Source organism: Mus musculus, chromosome 2 (assembly GCF_000001635.26).
Source record: "Mus musculus strain C57BL/6J chromosome 2, GRCm38.p6 C57BL/6J".
In the NCBI taxonomy this organism is placed as follows: domain Eukaryota; kingdom Metazoa; phylum Chordata; class Mammalia; order Rodentia; family Muridae; genus Mus; species Mus musculus.
Genome location: NC_000068.7, coordinates 3,765,139 through 3,785,450, shown reverse-complemented (window position 1 = coordinate 3,785,450; position 20,312 = coordinate 3,765,139). Strand labels below are relative to the sequence as shown.

The 20,312-nt window shown below is 43.6% G+C and overlaps 1 protein-coding gene across 5 annotated transcripts in view; it reads right to left on the bottom strand.

Moving 5' to 3' along the window:
• Nucleotides 1–3,308: 3,308 nt before the first annotated feature.
• Fam107b (family with sequence similarity 107, member B) overlaps nt 3,309–20,312 on the bottom strand; it is a 77,331-nt gene continuing 60,327 nt past the window's right edge. For 3 of the 5 annotated variants that reach the window (XM_006497518.1, XM_011238984.3, XM_006497519.3), the window contains 3 exons: nt 12,472–12,655; nt 6,883–7,033; nt 3,309–5,950 (listed from right to left, as the gene is read on the bottom strand). In XM_006497518.1, coding sequence (XP_006497581.1) covers nt 5,834–5,950; nt 6,883–7,033; nt 12,472–12,655 — 452 coding nt within the window. In that variant the 3' untranslated portion in view covers nt 3,309–5,833. Of the gene's footprint in view, nt 5,951–6,882; nt 7,034–12,471; nt 12,656–14,689; nt 14,814–20,312 lie in introns of those variants that run through there. The other 2 variants (XM_006497520.3, NM_025626.4) reach the window with 2 other exon arrangements.

Genomic DNA, 20,312 nt, shown 5'->3' with positions numbered 1-20,312 from the left:
TGTGCAGACACACGTGTGCCTCCCATCTGTGTGAGAGATTACAGGCCTGTGTGTGTGTATGTGCAGACACACATGTGCCTCACATCTGCATGAGAGATTACAGGCTTGTGTGTGTGCAGACACACGTGTGCCTCACATCTGTATGAGAGATTACAGTCCTGTGTGTGTGTACAGACACATGTGTGCCTCACATCTACATGAGAGATTACAGGCTTGTGTGTGTGCAGACACACGTGTGTCTCACATCTGTGTGAGAGATTACAGTCCTGTGTGTGTGTGTACAGACACATGTGTGCCTCACATCTACATGAGAGATTACAGGCTTGTGTGTGTGCAGACACACATGTGCCTCACATCTGTATGAGATTACAGGCTTGTGTGTGTGCAGACACATGTGTGCCTCACATCTACATGAGAGATTACAGGCTTGTGTGTGTGCAGACACACATGTGCCCCACATCTGTATGAGAGATTACAGGCTTGTGTGTGTGCAGACACACATGTGCCTCACACCTGTACGAGAGATTACAGGCTAATGTTGGACGTTGTCTTCACTGCTCATCATTGTATATATTGAGGGAGAGTTTCTCACTTGAAGCCAGAGTTTCCTGATTTAGCTAGTCCCGCTAGCCAGCTTGCTGGGGATCATATCTCTACCTCCAAGGGCTAAGATTACAGGTAACTGTCATGCTTAAGTGGCATTTAAGTGGATGCTGGATATCTCAACTAACTCTACTCCACTGGGCTTTCTCATTAGCCAAAGGCTAAACCTTTAAACTAAGTTTATCTAAGTTATTTCTAAAATGTCTTGGTCACTGTATTCAAGTATGTATTGAATATTGATTTGCAAGTCCCCGAACATCGGCCACACTAAGCCAGCCATTCTGGTTCTGGCTGTTTGGGGCATCTAAGTAATTATATTTACCATACATGTTTATTTGGTTGAGGAAAATAATTCTCAGAGGCGGAAAAATAATGAAAAATGAAAGATGAGAGAAAATACAAGGCAAGCTTGTCAGCCCGTGATAACATTTGGGAAGCTGAAGCAGAGGAGGGCAGGGTGAAGTCAAGACTACAATGGAGAGAAAAGGGGGGGGGGGGATAAAATAAATTTGGTTGTTTTCCTTTGTAATTGACTTAGAAAGCCAGTAGGCAGGACTTATGTGGGAAGGTGGCTGAGGCAGGGCAGGGGAGTGGGCAGACTCACAGGACTGAGGAAATAAGAGGGCAGGGGGAGGGAGGCTGGCTGACAGCCTGTCTGTCACTCTGGAGATGGGGAGTAGACTTTTTTTTTTTTTTTTTTGGTTTTTTGGTTTTTTCGAGACAGGGTTTCTCTGTAGTCTTGGCTGTCCTGGAACTCACTCTGTAGACCAGGCTGGCCTCGAACTCAGAAATCCGCCTGCTTCTGCCTCCCAAGTGCTGGGATTAAAGGCGTGCGCCGCCACCGCCCGGCTCACTCTGGAGATGGGAACTGCAGATACTCAGAGGACACAGGTCAGACAGTGTGCTCCCTGGGTTCACATTCAACACGTGTAAACACAAACACTGTTGTCCTCAACAACACCCGCAGCACTTGGCATGCGCGCACACACACGTGCACACACACACACCTTGATGAAGCCCATAACAATAAAGTTACCTTCAATAACTAAGTAACTTTTATCCTAGATTCCAATTGGGAATTAATACGTTGCTAGAAAGCGTATGAGCAGATGGGGAGATACTGAAAACATCCCTAGTTGACAATCAGATGTGTTTCTCAAGAGAAAAATCAAGCAAAATTGTAACTGTGAGCCTAGTAGCTCCTAAGATTGTTTCATCTTAAAACCTTGGAAATAAAACACCCTTAGTTGTCATGCACACCTAGTAACAGAATTTTAAAACTTATTTTAGATATAGTAGTCTAAAGTCTTAAAACTTCACAGATAACTGTCACCCTGGGAACTTAGTTACTCCAAGGGGGCAGCTCTCATTTGTGGAATCCACCTTCTGTGCTGGTTTTAGAGTCTACAGTGTAACTTAAATTGGCTCTAAGGGACTTTACAGTTCTCCACTCCACTGACTGAGTTATCAAAGGCAATTAAAGCAGACTTTAAGATCAAGATTCCGAAGATCTTAAAAGTTGGGCAAGTGATCAAAATAGAAAGTAAAAGTGTGTTGTGTGGCTATTTTCTTCAGACTGTCTTCCCTCCTGAAAGGGAGTGCTTGTATTTAAAAAAAAAAACAAAAAAGATTTTTATTTATTTCTATTGTATGGATTGAGCTCAGGGCCTTAATGTAAGCTACATAGGTGTTCTGTCTCTAAAAAGAGTATACAGGGCCCTTGCAGGGTTGTCAAATATTTATAATATCTAATACAATGAAAATATTATGCAAGTTAATAAGAGTATTGTCACTGATAAGAAAAGCACCGATGTTCAGTTCATATGCAATGCCTCCTCTTTCCCTTCAGTACCTTTCTGTCCCCAACAGTCCCCTCCTCGCTTTTCACATCCCAGGCATTCTTCTGCCTTGCTCCCACTGCTGCTCTAAGACCCACACACACCATGTAAGACTTAGGAAGTACATGAAACCCAAGCTTCTGATCCAGCTGTAACTAGTGATTGCTGGGATAGGATGCTCTCCCTGTGGCAGATGCAGCTCTCACGAGCCCTTATGTGGGGCGGCCTTTTCGATGATGACTTCTGTTGAATCACCCATACTCCTGTAAGAAGCCCCAACAAACCCTGTGGATGATCGAGCCAGAAATGGGGAGAATCGTTTCTTTGGTATATTCTCATTATCCTATCTGTGAGAAATAGACATTCACTTCTATCTGCCCAGGGAAAGTCACACAGTGAGACCTGTCAAAGAGAGAGATTTGAACCTCCCCAAGAGCAACAGTATAATACAGCCATGTTTATAGAGCATTCCAACTCCCTTGAGGGTAGTGTTCACGCAATGGAGTAAGCAAAAACAGCACAAAAGCAGACTTCCTAAAACTTTTACTATCCAAAAGCACAAAAAAATCTGGACCTTCCAAAAAGGCATCTTCTACTGTCCTCCTGAGCTCCTAAAATTCCAAGTCTTGTGACCTGAAGGACAACAACTGCAACAATGCTGTGTGCTTTCCTGCAAAGGGCGGCAGCACTGAGAGCCACTGATATGTGGGGATGGAATTGTTCGCCATGTAAGTTTTCAGATTCAACAAATGCACAAAGAGAAGACATACCTGCTGTCAGAGAGAACAGCCACCCAAGGGAGGCTTGGAAGCTACAACATTCCCCTCCTGGTCTACATAGCCCTTAAACAAACGAGACAAACATGGCTGCGTGGTCCAAGCATTGGTGATTTTTATTAAGAATAACTTTGGTTCTAAGAATTTCACCCTCGATTCTGTAATACTTTCCATTAAAAAAACAATTATACAAGAGCAAATACAAAAAATATTAAATTATGAAAACAAATCCATTAAGGCTCCCTTTATATATATTATGTACACTCAAATGGGTTTAGATTCTTGGAGTAGAAGAATAAAGTCAACTGGTATAGCTTAGAAAGCAATACTACTTTACTAGCAGGAGACTACAAAACACAGAACTATTTTAAGAAAACTACAGAGTGGAAAAATGGAGCCTTTTCCCCCCTATTAGTGGCTCAAAGCACGACACTGCTCAGTTGGTGACCTGTCCTCAGGCTTTGGACTGAGGCTTTGTGCAGTGTTAAGTGCAAGAAATGAGTGACTGACAGCATTCTCAGTGAGTTCCCAGCAGATTCCTAAAGGCCCCGCTCTGCTCCCCGGATGCTCTGAGACCTAGCAGAAGCCATCACTTCTTGTATGTACAAGTCGTCTTTTGATAGACCCTGCAGCACTAACCACCAAGGATGATGGCCGGTCTGAGTGCAACCAGGAAGCAAACATGTTTGTAGCTAACTTTTCCCCCAGTGTTGTAGAGTAGAACAGCATCAGGCCTTCTATGGGAGCTAGCGATGGCCCTTGAAGATCCTGCCAAGTGGCAGGACATCTCCAGAGCTAGCTTCCAGGTAGATAAAAAGGTCTAATTGCCCCGACTCGTCACCCTACCACCTGATGTCATTATTCTGTATGCATAGAGAAAGACTAAGCAGTGTGCATGGAGAGGCTTATTTCAACAATCAGTGAATGAACTTTTCTTTCTCAAAGGAAAGGAAGATGACAAAGTGGTCACTGAGCCAATCTTCAAGGGCAAACCACCTTATCTTCAGCGTCTCATATTTTATTTAGATAGCACTTGCTGATAGGACCAAGAATCCGCTCTGCTGTACTCAGCTCTCAGGCTTCTTATCTAGCAGTGAATTATCACCCACTTACTTCTTATGCAGACTGGAAGGGAATGTGGGCCTGTAAACTACCAGACTGAAGTGGTCCCAGAGAAAACTAGCATCTAGTGTGCTAAGCAAGGATTCCAAAGCGCTACATCTGCTATTCTATGCATCATGAAAGGAAACAGAAGTCTTCAGTGTAGAAATTACTGGTTAAATCATCTCTATGGAGAAGTACTAAATACAAAAAAGAAAAAAAAAGCCAAAAAAAATCTCATGCCTGTAGTACAAAATATATTTTGCATGAGAACTTTCATATTATTTGTAACTTAGATGTCTCTTTGAACAGCATGCTAGCTAGCAAGAGGGAACTGAGCAGCCTTGCCCAGCACCTCAGCTTTTCCTGAGAGATGCAACACAGTAGTCAGGATCATCCTACCAACAGCATCATGCCAAGAGCGCCAAGATGGTCATCTTCACAGGAAACAAAAGGGAAAGAAACTTGTGACCATCCGCCGGAGATGTTCAAAGCTCAAGTCTAAAATATTCAAAATGTAAAAAGTATCAAGCCTTCCCCTAAAGTCTCTTAGAAACAGATCTCTATTTGCATTCCATACAATCTCTAAAGGCCTCATCACCAGTCCTAATATACACTCCTCTACACTGCTCTCAGGAGAACTCAAAAGAGCTGGTCTCTCTATATGGGACACAGAAGTTGAGTTACACACTCTGGTTTCATCCGAAAAAGAACTGAGAAATTGCTTCAACTGAAAGGAATAGTTGAGCAAGAAATGACAAACTAAAATGGAACAGAAAGGCTATGGTTATCAAGGCGAGAAAGGAATCGACAAGCTGTATATACCTTCTTAGAAGTGAAAAGGCAATATCTGGCATACTGTCATGCCAAGAACCTAAGGGAATTACAGTTAGTTCATGATGGGTGCTGACATGTTCAAATGTCTTATCCTGTTTCTGAACTTCAATGTCAACCAAAGTAATAGGTATAATTAAACATAAACAGTAATAGCCTCCTTTCTTAATTTATAATGTGGTGGTGGTGGGGGGAAATCTGGGTTCTCAGAATGAAATACAAATACTGGATGTAACAGATGAAATACATTTTGATGCAATCAAAACAATCTAACAGATAACCCAAGGAGGGATTCCAAACAATTCTCTTAACAAGGAAGGCTCTGTGTCCCACTAAACTTGGAATGGAAGAAAGGCCGAGTAGTACAACCCTCTTGCGTGTTCCAGTGCCCGCTTCCTGCCTCTTTTCACTCCTTTTGTGGCTTTCTTGGTCTAAACACAGGTCCATGGTATCTTGTGTGCTGGTCGATGTCTTTCATTTGGCGAATGGGAATTGCAACCATCAGAGACAACTCATCTACCACAATGGTAAATCAAACGCAATCCTTTTTTGATAGTCAAAATTCTCAGCTGTCTGGATTCTCTTCCTCAGGACTTTGGCCCAAGAACAGTACTGTAGAGGTGTCTAGACGGGGCTCCTACAGAGATGGTGGGGACACATCAGGTCACACACAGCCTGGGCCTAGGACTCCTGGGCCTGAGCCACCTCTTGGCCTGTTCTCCTGAGATTGCCTTTCACCTTCACAAACTCTGGGGCATTTTCTTGCTCTTCTTGCAATTTCTGCTTCTCAAGTTCAAGCTGAATGAATGTCAAACACAAAAAATTAGTTATGTCCTGGATGGCTTTTCAAAAGACTCTCAACTTTCAAAAAAATATATATGTATATAAACTTTAGGAATTTTAATCTGTGCAGAAGCATGGACCCTTTGTTTGTTGCTATAAACTATACCCAGAGGTGACAACAATTAAAAGAATATCCTGGGTTCACACACAGCTGTTCTGGAGTCTTTCTCAAACAAATTTATTCTAACACTTGGAGTACAGAGATACTTCAACTTTTTTTCGGTGTGTGTTTGTGTGTGTGTGCACATGCACACACACATATGTGCATGCATGCACCACCATGTATGTAAACATCCATGTGAAAGGCTGAAGTTGACCTGGACAATCTTCTTCAATCACTATCTACCATATTCTTTTAAGGCAGGGTCTCTTGGCTTAATTCAGGGTTGGTCAACATGACAAAGTCTATCTAGTTTGTTTACTTCAGGGATCCCTTGTCTATTTCCAAGTCCTGGAATTACAGGCTGGCCACCATGCCACAACCACCCCACATTTACATAGATTCTGGGGATCTGAATCAGGTCCAGCTGTTACCAAATGCTTTAGTCACTGAACCACCTTCCCAGCCCCTCTAGTTTGCTTTGGCCTCTGATGCCTCTTTTAGGTTCCTAATGGAACCTGAGTGTCTGCCTTGAATGGGATGTACACCCTCCACTGCATTCGACTCCTGTCTCTCTCAGGGAGCGCACACACACACACACACACACACACACACCCTCCACTGCATTCGACTCCTGTCTCTCTCAGGGCACACACACACATCTGGCACTGCATTCGACTCCTGTCTCTCTCTGGGTACACACACGCACATCTGGCCTGCTGGAATTCTGCTTGCCTGGCATCCAGCATCCCTGCCTCTCAGAGCAGACCCCTTTTTCAAGCCCTACCTGCTCCAGCTTCTGCTGTCGCTTTAATAGTTCTATTTCCAGGTCGGATTTCTTCTTCTGAGCTTCTTCCTCCTTCTGCTTTATCACTTGGTCTCGTCTTCTCTTCTCCATCACCTTCTGCAGTTCTGGTTTATTCTGAGGGGCAAGACCTCTGGGCAAAGAAAGGATTGAAAAACTGTCATCTCACTGGAAGTATCTCTCAGGAAAAGAAATATAACTGAAGGTATGAGCTGCAGAAGAGATGGAAACGAAATTAGCCAGAGGAGAGTATCTACTGCTAAGCCAAATGGTTCTTCAATAGCACTCAGACACTTACTGCCTGGAAGAGAAGCCAAAGGCATCTTCCAAAGAGTTGAGAGAGTCCATGAATCCAATAAAAGCACATTAAGGCCAGGGCTGTAGGGAAGGCAGGCAGCAGTATGCTTACACAGTGGGTGGGGCAGATCCTCAAAAGAGAGATGAAGATGCCTAGGACAGGAGGCAAATCCACCTGAAGTCACACTGCAGCCGCTAATCTCACGTTCTGAAGACAGTTTAGTGGCACAGCAGTTGAGAAAAATGGCTGAGGAAGTCTCTCTCCTCTCATCTTTCAGACCTGAAGGAGGCTCTCAAACCTTTAGAGATAACATCCAAGGCTAAGCGCGTCCTGAAGGACAAAGGAAGTGGAGTAGGCTTCCTCCTAACTGCAGCCAGCTATCACAGAGCGCCACGAGTGTGCTTAATGAGATACACAAGAGAGCAGACTTCAGGGAAACTCTACATTCCTCAGAGAAAAACTAGGTGGCCATTTCTTCAAATGGAGTGTTTTAGCCAGGGTTTCTATTCCTGCACAAACATCATGACCAAGAAGCAGTTGGGGAGGAAAGGGTTTATTCAGCTTACACTTCCATACTGCTGTTTATCACCAAAGGAAGTCAGGACTGGAACTCAATCAGGTCAGGGAGCAGGAGCTGATGCAGAAGTCATGGAGGGATGTTCCTTACTGGCTTGCTTCTCCTGGCTTGCTCAGCCTGCTCTCTTATAGAACCAAGACTACCAGCCCAGAGATGGAACCACCCACAAGGGGCCTTTCCCCCTTGATCACTAATTGAGAAAATACCCCACAGCTGGATCTCATGGAGGCATTTCCCCAACTGAAGCTCCACTCTCTGTGATAACTGCAGCTGTGTCAGGTTGACACACAAAAACAGCCAGTACATGGGGAAAACCATACGCAAGCAGACGAACCCCGATGAAAGGCTTGGGGCAATCCAACAGTCAGACTCCTGTTAGCATGCTTTCTGGTAGGAATTCTAAATTGCATGCCATTCACCTCTCTTTCCTTTAGGAGCTATCTAGCCCCAGGTTTCTAAGATTCTAGATGGACCTGCCTACCTCTTCCCTGTCTTCCTTATTTACACCATTGATCCATAAACAATATCTATTTGATATTAAAATGTATTAAATACACACTCACGCTATGCATATATGCACAACTGTGCACTCATCGGCTCGTCTACAAGGCACACTTTACTCCACCCTCATCACACCCCCATCCCACCGCTGCCTACCTTGCCTAGGTGATGACTATTGATCTGCTCTGGAGACAATGGTTCCTAAGGATTCTATCAACTCATACTGATTAATCAGCTAGTCACTGCTGAATACACATTAAAGAATGATTTCCAAAAAGCAAAACCTTACAGAACTCATGTGGACTTTAACTATGCCAATTAAAGATCTGATTTCCTTGACTCCTGTGTGCAGTTTTGTGCCTGTTCATTCTTGACAACTGTGAAATGAACCATAAAATCATAAACGTAATCTCCCTTCATTAGAGCTTACATCAGTTTTCTTCTAACCAACATCCTGCTAATAAAAATAGGAAAAAAAGAGATATGTGTGTTATTTTAACAGTGTATCCTTTATTATCATAGGTGGGTTATACTAAATCCTCCTCTTTAAACACAGCCATACAAGTCACTACAAACCCAAACAAGCCCACATTTCATGCTTCTTGGAAAATTATACAAACATACAGATGCACGCGCGCGCGCGTGCGCGCGCGCACACACACACACACACACACACACACTGATTCTGGCATCTTTTCTACCTACTTTTTTAAAAATCACAATGAACTTTCTCTTTCCCTATTTTCAATAGCAGGAAGTTGATTAGAAGAAAACTGATCTAAGTCCTATGAAAGAAGAGAGATTACTTTTATGATTTTATGATTTATTTCACAACTATTAAGAATGAACAGATACACAACTGCACACAGGGTGTCAAGGAAATCAAATCTTTAATCAGCATAGTTACAGCCCATATGAGTTCCTGGTATCATTAACCAGGAGGGTGTGAAGGCACACTGTAATCTCAGCACTCAGAAGGCTAAAGCAGGAAGCTAGCCTGGGCTACATAGTAAAATGCCATCTCAAAACCCAAAAGCATCACTAAGGAATAATGAATTAAGGCTTTCTCAGTTTTATGAATACATAAGGTCTCAATATAAAACTGCAGACAATTACATTTTAAGATTAAGAATTTAGTTATATGAATAATTTAAGTTCAGATATCTCCCATAGTTCACCGGCAAAAGTAACTTCAACTAGTAATAACATTTTCTGGGTTATACCAGTGCAGCCGTACAGTGGTGGGTCCTTACAAGCCCTGATGCCTACATTACTAAGTCTCTCCAACCCCTTCATGACTGTCCAGGGATCAATCCTAAGAGCTGAGCTAAGTATGTGTAGATGTCTGTGTGTGCATGTGAGTACAGGCGCCTAAGGAGGACAGACGTAAGGTCTGCAGCTGGAGTTACAGATAGCTGTGACCTGCCTGATAAGGACCAGGATCCAAGCTTGGGTCCTTGCAAGAGCAGCACATGCTCTTAACTCTCACATCTCCAGCCAGAGTGTAGCCAGTTTCTAAAATTAGGGCTAGGGTTTTAGGCCACATATTTTATATATGAAATATATCAATACTCATAAAATTAAAAGTTGAATGCCTAACCCAAGCTCTCCCCTTTAAACAGACTGCAGAAGCACCAGTTATACTGTAGTCTTGTGGTAGGTGTTGTAGTTTGAATTTATATATCTTAAATTCAAACTACATGTAATACTAATTAAATGTAGTTGAATATATATTATCTTAATTTAAATTTAATAAGGGAGATTACAAGCCTTCTAAAATCATTTTATTACATATATTTGGGTTTGTGTATGTGCACACACACGCGCGCGTGTGTGTGTGTGTGTGTGTGTGGTGTGTGGTCACTGACACACAACATGCATATGGAGGCCAAAGGACAACTTGCTAGAGTCACCTTTCTCCTTTTACTATGTGACTGTAAGGACTAAGCGCAGCCTTCACCCGCCGAGCCTTTTCCTGGCCCTGTGAGGCACTTTTAGGGCAGTTCTCCACCCTGAGTACAGCCTTTGTGCCAGCCCTGGGGACTCCCTACCCAGGAGTTCTCTGTGCCATCACTGGGTTTGGCCCCAGTACAAGCAAGTGTGTGGTTGGACTGCTGCTTGCTGCCCTGAACACAAGTCTATGCATCTTTTGTAAATGCTTAGCTTATGTCTGCATTGTGCTGGGGAAATGGTGGGGTTGGGGGTCTCCAAACTGAGGGGCAGCTTTGTGGAGGTTCCCATTCTTCCGACCAGCCAGTCTGCTCTTAGCCTCTATTCCTTTCTAAAGAGAATAGTGGGGGAAGGGCTACTCAGTTAATCTCTAAGAAGCATGTTAACTGAAAAGTTTTAAAGAAATTTGTGAAAAGGAAGAATAAAGCAAAAGTCAATCCTAATTCTACTGAGCATACATTTTTCTAGATTATAGGTAACAAACTATTCTGCTAAAATATTACTAGTAGCTTGGATCTTATTGATGCTAAACAGGTCTTAGAGCAACAGAAGCTGTCTCCCATTTCCAAAGAATGAAGCAGCCTTGTATTTCTGTCTGGTTTTGCTCATTCCTTCTTTGCCTACTTGAACACACAGTGTGTTTGCACATGTGTGTGTGTGTGTGTGAGTGTGTGTGTGTGTGTGCGTGTATGTGTGTGAGTGTGTGTGAGTGTGTGAGTGTGTGTGTGTGTGTGTGTGAGTGTGTGTGTGTGTGAGTATGTGTGTGTGAGTGTGTGTGAGTGTGTGTGTGTGTGTGTGTGTGTGTGTGTGTGTGTGTGTGTGTGTGTGTGTATAAGCCAGAGGTTGACTGAGTGTCTTCCTTGGTCACTGTCCATCTCTGTTGAGGCAGCATTTCACTTCAGGGAACTGCTTCTCAGTTCAGCTGGCCCAATGCCAGCTTGTTCCACAGCCCCTGCCTCTGCTTTTCAAGTTCTGAGATTATACAGGTGGGCCATCATATTTGCCTGGCATTTAGATAGGTTATGTGAGTCTAAACTCTGGTTCTCACCCACAGATCCACCTCCCCAGGCCCACAGGTGACTCTTCAGGCAGCCCTAGCTCACTGTTCCCAAAGGCTGACATTAGCTCAGGCATTGCAGTGTGGAAAGGTTGTGCACTTTGAGTTCCCTGGTTCCGTGTTGAATTCGAACTGCCCTAAGATCCTGGCCAAGCTGCCTCTGTCGGATGGAGTGACTGCTGTGTAGTGCATAAGTACCTGAGTTTGAATCCCCTTGAATCCACAATCAACACCAAACAATCCTGGTCTCCGGAGCAAGCACCTGAGATTCCCCAGTACTGAGAGATGGAGACAGATGGTACTGGAGGCTTGCTGGCCTGCCAGAAAGCCCTAGCTTCAGTCAGACATCTTGTCTAAAATGGAGTAAGGCGGAAACTGACTGAGGAGAGACCACCTCATGTCTCCACATGCCTTAACACACACACTGCATACAACAGGCATTAAACACGTAAGCAAGCAGCAGTAGGCCCAAGTCCCAGAACCCAGAGTAATTTGGGGTAGAGACAGGATTGACTGCACAAGAAGACAGGGAATATTTTGCATCCCTTTAAAAATTTAACAGAAAGACAATAACATTTAAAATATTACAGAAAAGAAACTAATAAAGACACAAGGAAGAATATTGTTGTTTATTATTTTCTAATAGTTATAGAAACGTCTCTCTGCAGCTAGAAAACACTAGCACAGGCAGGGCTCAAATCTGATTCCTACACTTCCCAAAATGTCAGAGACTTAAAATTAAGAAATAGTCTTTCTCTTCTGCATAGGAAGAGTCACTCTCTTCTACCCCGAACTCAGCCTCTTCTACCCAAGTTTTACAATATGCACATATGGGCTCAGCAAGTGAAGGCACTTGCTGCCAAGCTCTGCTTGTAGTTCAATCCCCAGGCCTCACGTGGTGGAAGGAGAGAACGGATTCCTCCAAGTTGTCCTCCACAGGCCTGAGCACAGGCACAGACAAAAGAAATGCAAGTGCTCCTTAAAATGAGCACGCATTTGAAAGGAGACAGTGTCAGACCCTGCCAGTGTACCTAGGAGCTTGGTGCAGAGACAACAGCTCCCCCATGCTTGGTAAAAGGATGCCTTCAACATGGCAAACAAGCAATTGCAGCCTTTGTAAACCCAAAAGGAAACCTGGCCACCCCAAAGCTTCCTGGAGGAAGGAAACACCACCCAGAAACCACGCACCTTTTCTGATTCATAAGAAGCTCTCTGTGGAGGTCTTGGTGATTTCGGGAGCTTTTGACAGGGTTGATAAGCTTCTGGGGCCTAATTAGCTCAGGATTGTCATCTTCTATGTAGTCTGGCTCAGCCATGATGTTTCTTGGAATGAGACAGGAGTCTTTGGGGTCAATATTCTCAAGGGGGCCGTCTGAAACACAAAGAGAAGGCACATTCATTTGCAGCCTATTCTGTCAACACTTCTTTCACTGATGGTCAAGGTCCCAAGAGCTATGTCTGGTCTGTCATACCAGGACACGCCATCCTCCGGTGTCTACCTCAGGGATGCCACTGATTAATCCTCCAAGGACTAGAAAGCAATGGGGCAAGGTAAGAGTCTTCTGACCTGACTCCAGTCAGTGCCAATCACACCCTGAGTTCAAGTCACAAAGGATACCTCCTGCCACCACATCTCAAAAGCAAGCTCACAAGAAACACTTGGGTACTAGCTTTTTCCTCAACCTCAGCAAATGAGTCCACATTACCACCGTAAAGCCTGAGCCTGCAGAGAGACAAAACTTCCAGCAGTCAACGTGGAAAACGGGCGGTCTGTTTCCTCTTCCGGCTGACCATCTATTCTCAGGGCTAGAACTGAGAGCAGAGGAAGGGAAGGTAGGTGACCTTGCTTGAGCAAGACCCCTTTGGGCAGAGTGGCAGTGGGGGTGGCTAAAGAGAACATGTCTTTGAACTACAGCAGAGCAATGTGCTGACAGAGCTGGGCGATCACTTAACCCCTCTGGCCTCAGACTTCCTCTCCAAAGAAAGAAAGTCTCCTTTCTTGGACACCTGTAACTAACTAGGGCTGTGGACATGTAGTGAACGCCTGTGAATGCGAGTACCATTTCATGACAGAAGAAAAATCCCTCTGGAGACTGAAGCAAGAGGACCAGGGCTGACCCCATGGCAGAAGACAGGCAAAGGTTGGTGCCAGTAATTGCCATGATTACCATGCGTACCAAGATCATTCTTAGTGCTGACCCCATCCATCCCTGCTCCCTGTGCTCAGAACAAAGCAGATGAAGATGCCATGATAATTAACAGGAGATTCCTACTTGCCTGTCCTGGTTCAGAGACTTTGATTTTCAAACTCAAAATCAGATAAGGGCCTGACTATACCAGAGTACTGCAACCTTGCTTTCTCTGTAAGTCCACAATTCCGATTGCTAACTACGGCTACCTCCTCACTTAGTAGGCGATACAGTGGGTCAGAGAGCAGGGGACTGTGTGGGAGGAAGAGTCACACCTGAAACATTCATGCCTAGCACTGCACTGCCACCTCCCTGGTATTGACACCACAAGATAAACCGGGATACGGGGTGACTGTAGGTTTCTGTCCATTCTCTGCAAGGGGGAGGACCACCTCTGCCCCAGTTCTAATCCCAGCCACTTCAGATAAGTAGAAGATGTTGAATTACTATTGACGGCATGAAACCTGCCTTCAGAAGAATGAGAAGAGTTTCTCTGTGCACAAGCTCTTAGTCCAATGCTAGCTCCTACCTTTAACTTCTGCCCACGGAGGCCACCCAGCAGACAGTTATGGGGAGGAGTGGGGCTACGTGGATGTTGAGGGAAGAGAGAGAGCAGGGCATCTATCCACAGACTCCAGAGTAGACACCGGAGAGAAGCAACCATGTCAGCATGAAGCCCTGAACTGTCACTAACAGTTCATCAAAGCCAAATCTAGGCAAACTGACAGCCAACAACTATCAATCAGTGCCTTGGGAACGGCACGTGCAGATGCAGGGTCCCAACTGATTCCAGCAACAACCATAGGAATAAAAGACTCAGACTCTACACCAACACTCAGAGAAACAAGATTATACCATGCTGGTACTTATACTGCTAGTGCCATAGTGCTAAAACCAAATTGCCGTCCACTAATCCCCAAACCCAGGTTTGCCAAACTGCAATGCCCACCTTTTTCTTTTTTACATCAAGTGTTGTAAAAAAAATTTTTTAATTAACATGAAAATAAAGCTACTAAATGTCTAAAGACCAAGTCAATTAAAATATAAAAGCAGCTATAACTGCATCATAATTAAATATTTGAGGCAACACTGTATAATATGAAGGCTCAGAGCTACCAAATGAGGAAAACATAACAGAGAACCCACACATTCCCAAAACACTGTGGACATTTTAACTGAGAACTCCTGCAGCCTTAATCAGAGAGAGAAATACAAACCTTGCACATAGTGAGTAAGGGAGCCCATCACAGCCAGCCTGACTTCAGCTCCACTGCTCCCTGGCTAAAGGGGCTGTGCTGTCTGCTTGAAATCTCAAATGCACAAGGCACCGCTCTACAGCCTAACCTGTCTAAAAGAGCCCAGAGCAGATTCACTCTGGTTAATCAGTAGACAAAGTATGCTGCCTGCTTCCATAAAAGGACCTGCTTCTCTATCCTAAGCCATGACATCTTTTCAGAGCAGGAGGGACTCCAAAGGTCAAAGTTTCAGGGAGGAGGCAGGCAGGGAAAGAATGGGGTAGCTGTCAGCAACAGGGGAGAGGAGCCGTAGGCCAGGATGCTGGGGCACAAGTGGGTGATTTCTCTTTTAGAGTTTCTAGGACCTCTCCCCCACAGTAACAGTCGGTGAGAAGCACCCAAGTGGGGGTCTCCTACCAGACAAGACCCTGGGCAGGACCCAGGGTGAACCTGCATGAGTTCTGATCTAAGCACAGGGCCAGCACTGTCTTCATTTTCTCTGTCTTGGAGTCAGAGGGTGGGCACAAGAGCCCCGCAGCCCAAGTCCCATGCGCAGGCTCAGAGTCTTCTGCAGGCCAAGCAGAAGGTGTGTGCAATACAGCTCCTCCAGACTACAGCAAAGGGGTCTGGAAAGGGAAGTAGTGTCTCCCTGTGTCCTGGATGGCTTTACCACAGAGCGGCTGGGACAGGAGCTGGGAGCTACATAGGGGCACTTCTCCTTGGCTTTTCACTCTGCACCCACAACAAAAGCAAAGAAGTAGCCATCTCTGTGACGTTCTTACCTGATGCTCTTTCCTGTCAGCCATCCTGTCCGTGGTTACTGAAGCCTGACAACAGAATTCTGATCATGTGGGGACGTGTCCTCACAAAGCCCACGCTCTGACTGAACTGGCATAAATACTATGTACCGCACCTTCCCTCTCCTTGGCCCTTCCTCCACCTGCAGGCCCTCGCCATTGCTGCTGCTCCTAGCAGGCATGATGCTCCTTTCTAATCCACCTTACACCAAGCCGAATCAGATACAGATACGTGGCCAAGTCTTTCAGGAAGATTTTCCTAACATCCTGACTGTAATTAAACTCTGGCCTCCGACAACTACGGAATCACCTCCTCTCTTTAGTCTGCACTGAAATCTACACGAAACATTCCATCCCTTTATTGCAAAGACTGGTTTCCTCCTCTTCTTCAGCCACCTAGGATTCTATGGAGGTTCTATGGAGAGTATTTAAAAGAAGTAACCAAGTCAGGGGTTAGCGGTTAGCTGCCAGAAGAGGGCGCTCCTGAGCCACATGACTTCCTTGGCCTTTGGAAATACGCTCAGGGAGGCAAGGTGGGGTTCTTCACTGAGCATTAAGCAACCAAGAAGGCTGAGAATAAAGATGTGATAGAAAAGTCTAGGAGTAAGGGGGGGAGTCTAGAAGTAAGTATCCTTACATGAGGGATTTCTTCTTGACATTAACACAAGATATTCTCATCATATTGATGTTACTGACCAAGTAACTGGACCATAAAGTAAGTTTTTTTTTTTTTTTTTTATGGAGTTGTTTGCATTTATTTACTTTCTTCCTTTAAACATGGAATATGCTCAATTGTGTACAGACTTCTTCATGCCCTCACAAAAGGAATCTACAATGTGGATTCTCTCTTCTCTTATCGGCTGTACAATTTCATCTTAAATAAACGTAACAATTTATGTATGATTTTTCATGAAAAGAAATATAATTACATATTTAAAAAACAATACCCCAACTCAGTGTATTGCTTTATTGATAATACAGCTACTTTAGACTTAATAGTCAGTTCTTCACATCCTAATACATTTATAAAAGTAACTATGGTTCAGTCCCTGACTACAGAATGTGAAGTGACCAAGCCCTGACCGCTTCAAAGAGCCCTTTAATCATCTTTGACTCTTCCTTTGAAACATGAAAATGAAAGGATATTAAGTATATTTTATCCAATGTGAAAGTAATAGGTCTCTAGGAAATTATTTTGCTGTCTTACAGAGTCTTATTGAGATCAAAAACAGCATCATGGCTGCCATGGAACAAGTATCAGATTTATACATTTTAAATCTGTTTGTTTGTTTGTTTGTGTTTTGAGAGTCTTGCAATCTAGCCATGTCTGGCTTAGAACTTTCTATGTAGATCTGGCTGGCTTTAAGCTTACAATGACCCTTCTTCCTCTACCTCTTTAAAGTGATCAAATAGACAACTTTATTTTATTTTTTAACATAGTCAGTATTCTAGAAATTTCCACATATTTTAGAGGAAAGCTATCTAGACTAGCACAATGATTTAGACCAGATAAAAATATAAAGTATACAACTGACTATTACCAACTCTCAGTGGCAGGAAGTACAACCAAGAATAGAATCTCAACAATGAAACAATAAAAAAGCTTAAACTTCTAAAGTTACATTTAGTTGATGAAAAATAAGTTATCTGTAATTGATTAGAAATTGGCACAATTCTGTTACATAAGACTGCAATAATTTATCACTGTGTTTAGTATGTCTTTCTCTCTGGAAATATTGGCAGTCACACTCTTAAGCCCCCTCTAGGTTTTATTTTTATGGCACATTAGTGGTGGGCTCGTGTGTAACCTGAGACGTGGATTGATTTCCCTTTACATGAAAACATCTGCTTAGGTGAAGCTCCTTAATTCGCCCTCAGTCAATTATAAATTATTAAGTTAATCTTATTTGAAATGAGAATATGAAATACCTCAGCAGCCAATATTTATTGACTAATGTGAAACCTTTATATATTTCTTTGCTGTCTTGGAGAAAAGAAAACAGATAAATTATTTCTGATCTATCAGGGAACAAATGCAATCCAAATCACCTTAAACTTTAGACCAGTATTTGAATTTTAAGTAAGTGATGATTTGCATATGAAATAATGGTTTAACGATCTTTCATAAAGTAAGTTTTTTATGTATGTTGCTGCTGCTGCTGTTTGGTTTTTATCAAGTATCAGTCAAGGGAAGAAAAATCAGTGCTGGCTTAATTAAAGAAAGACAACTGAGTGGTTAGACAAGCCGTAACTTCCATGACTTCAGTTCCCCAGCTGTCTTTGAAAATGAATGAAATAATGTGGCAGCAATGTGCTATTACCCAGGATATGAGTGAGTACTTGAGTAGGCGGTGTTGCTAGCCAAGCTATAGCCGACACCATTACATATTTTATCTAGAGATATCTATCTTCTTTGGGTCATATTTTCTTCTAATCATGAATTCAAATGAATAATACAGTTTCCTCATTAGTAACAGTAAGTAAGTACATGTGGATGCATAGTGTGTTGTATATGAGTGTGTGTGTGTGTGTGTGTGTGTCTGTGTGTGTGTGTGTGTGTGTGTGTGTGTGTGTGTGTGTGTGTGTGTGAGATTTAGGTGTGGAGGGCAGAGGATAAATCCAACAGTCATTCCTCAGGGGCTTTTACCTTGTTTTTTGATACAGGGCCTCTCGTGAGCTCACAGAACTCCACACTGCCACCACCACCACCATCACCACCATCACCACCACCACCACCACCACCACCACCACCACCACCACCACCACCGCCGCGCCGCCAGTGCCGCCGCCCCATCTCTGCCTCCCCAGTGCTGTAGTTGCCTGTGCACTCCAACGTGCCCAACGCTTTCTATGGACGCTGGGATCATACTCGGTCCTCACGCTTAACAATAAGCATCTTTAACTATTAAGTGCTCTCCCCAGCCCAGCATCCCACAGTTCTACCAGCAAAGCTACAAACACAGACCCTTATGGCAGAGTTAAAAAGGCCTGCCTACCACATTACCGAGGTAATACACTGCATTCTAATGGCCACAGACAGTGCTTTTCTGAGTTAGATAATGATTCCCAATGTAAACCTTCCCCACCAAGCCAAGAGAACACACACTTATTGTGGCTGAGCTGCACCATCAGGCTATTATTCTTGGTCCATCTTTGCACATCTGTACATAAAACAAACAAAATGCAAAAAAACTAACCTTTCGTGGTTGAAAATCAGAATTTAGAGATTATGCCAATTTTCATTTGCCCCAATTTTTTTTTTAAATCCAATTCTATCTGGAAGCATCAGGACGTGGCAATGTATATACCAGATGCATGCGTACACATACAGCAGAATTCAGTCAGTCCCAAATAACTGAACTTTTGAACTGCAACAACTACTCCCAGAATGCTAAAAGTATTTCAAGACATTCTTTCCGAGAACCTATTCCCCAAACTGGCTCCAGAAGACTGGCAAACGCTAGGAGCTGAGATCCCCAAAACACTTAAGACAGTAGCTGGCAAACTTAGGCGTGGATCAGCCTGAAAACTGGAAGGGGCTTCTTGGATCCATAGCAATCTCCTCCCTCTGCCCCTGGATTCCCAGACAGACAGGAAAATGAGTTAGTGCAAGTCTCTCTCTCCAGCGGAACTGGCCTCATCTGCCAGTGTTTAGGACAGCCTGGCCTTGAGGTGAACCTACAAACTCACTCTACCACAAGGAGCCATCGTCTGATACCCAAAAGCATTTGACAAATACTTGAAGGACCCTTTGTGGACACAAATCTGCTAGGAGAAAGGCTGGGAAAAGGCGCTCCTCTGGGATTATCTGCATAAACACAGCAGTGTTACTTTTTCATATTCTGCCAAGCTCTATGACGGTTAGAGGGGACCCTAGGATTCCCAAGTGGCCCATTTAAAATAGTGATATAATCTCAACTGATCTGCTCCCAATATGTTGCTGTCCAAACACCACATAATGACGTTCTTGGGAAAATGTCCAAACTCACTTTCTCATCAGTTTTTTTTTCAGCTCCCCTCCCCCACCAATGTATTTTTAAACAAGGAGCATACTTTATATTTAGAAGATGGCGAAAGATGAAGGCACAATGAAGGGGAATCAAAAATACCCAATAGTCAGAGCACATACCAATAGCCATGATAAACTGGACCAGTGTCAGGGCCAATCAGGTGCCAGTAGTACAAAAGAACCATCTGGGTGTCTAATTTAAGTAAATAGCAGTCAAACAACCCCTTGTTCGATATCATGTTACCTTAGGCATGGATGGTGAAGGGAAGACATAAGGTGGGAGGAGGGCAATTCTACAGTATGGTGTTCCATGTGCTAATAATACCAGTTTGGTTACACAGATCATCACATGGCACTTTCTTGTGGATACCTTCTCTGTAGGCATAATAAACACACCTCAGTGAACACAGTTTATATAACACTGCTGTTGAGACTATCAACTAAGAATCACTTTGTTGTTACAATGCTATTAGAATTTGGCCTCACATCTCATTAGAAATGTAGGCATAGTAATCCTACATCTAAACTTAACAGAATAAAATGGATGCATGTTAATACTATACTGCATCTTGGAACATTTTTATTCTGTCTGCTTTATATACTTTCCATAAGGTTCCACTGGCTATTATATAAAGCATGCATTACATGTCCATCCATGTATGCACACAATGAGAAGGAGCTGGCCTGAGGACCAGTGACCCTAGATAGGCCCTTGCTTAGGTCATTCAACAGTTATGTGGTTTTGTTTAATTAAATGGCTTACTCTGCATCTCAACTTTCTTAACTGGAAATCAGAGCC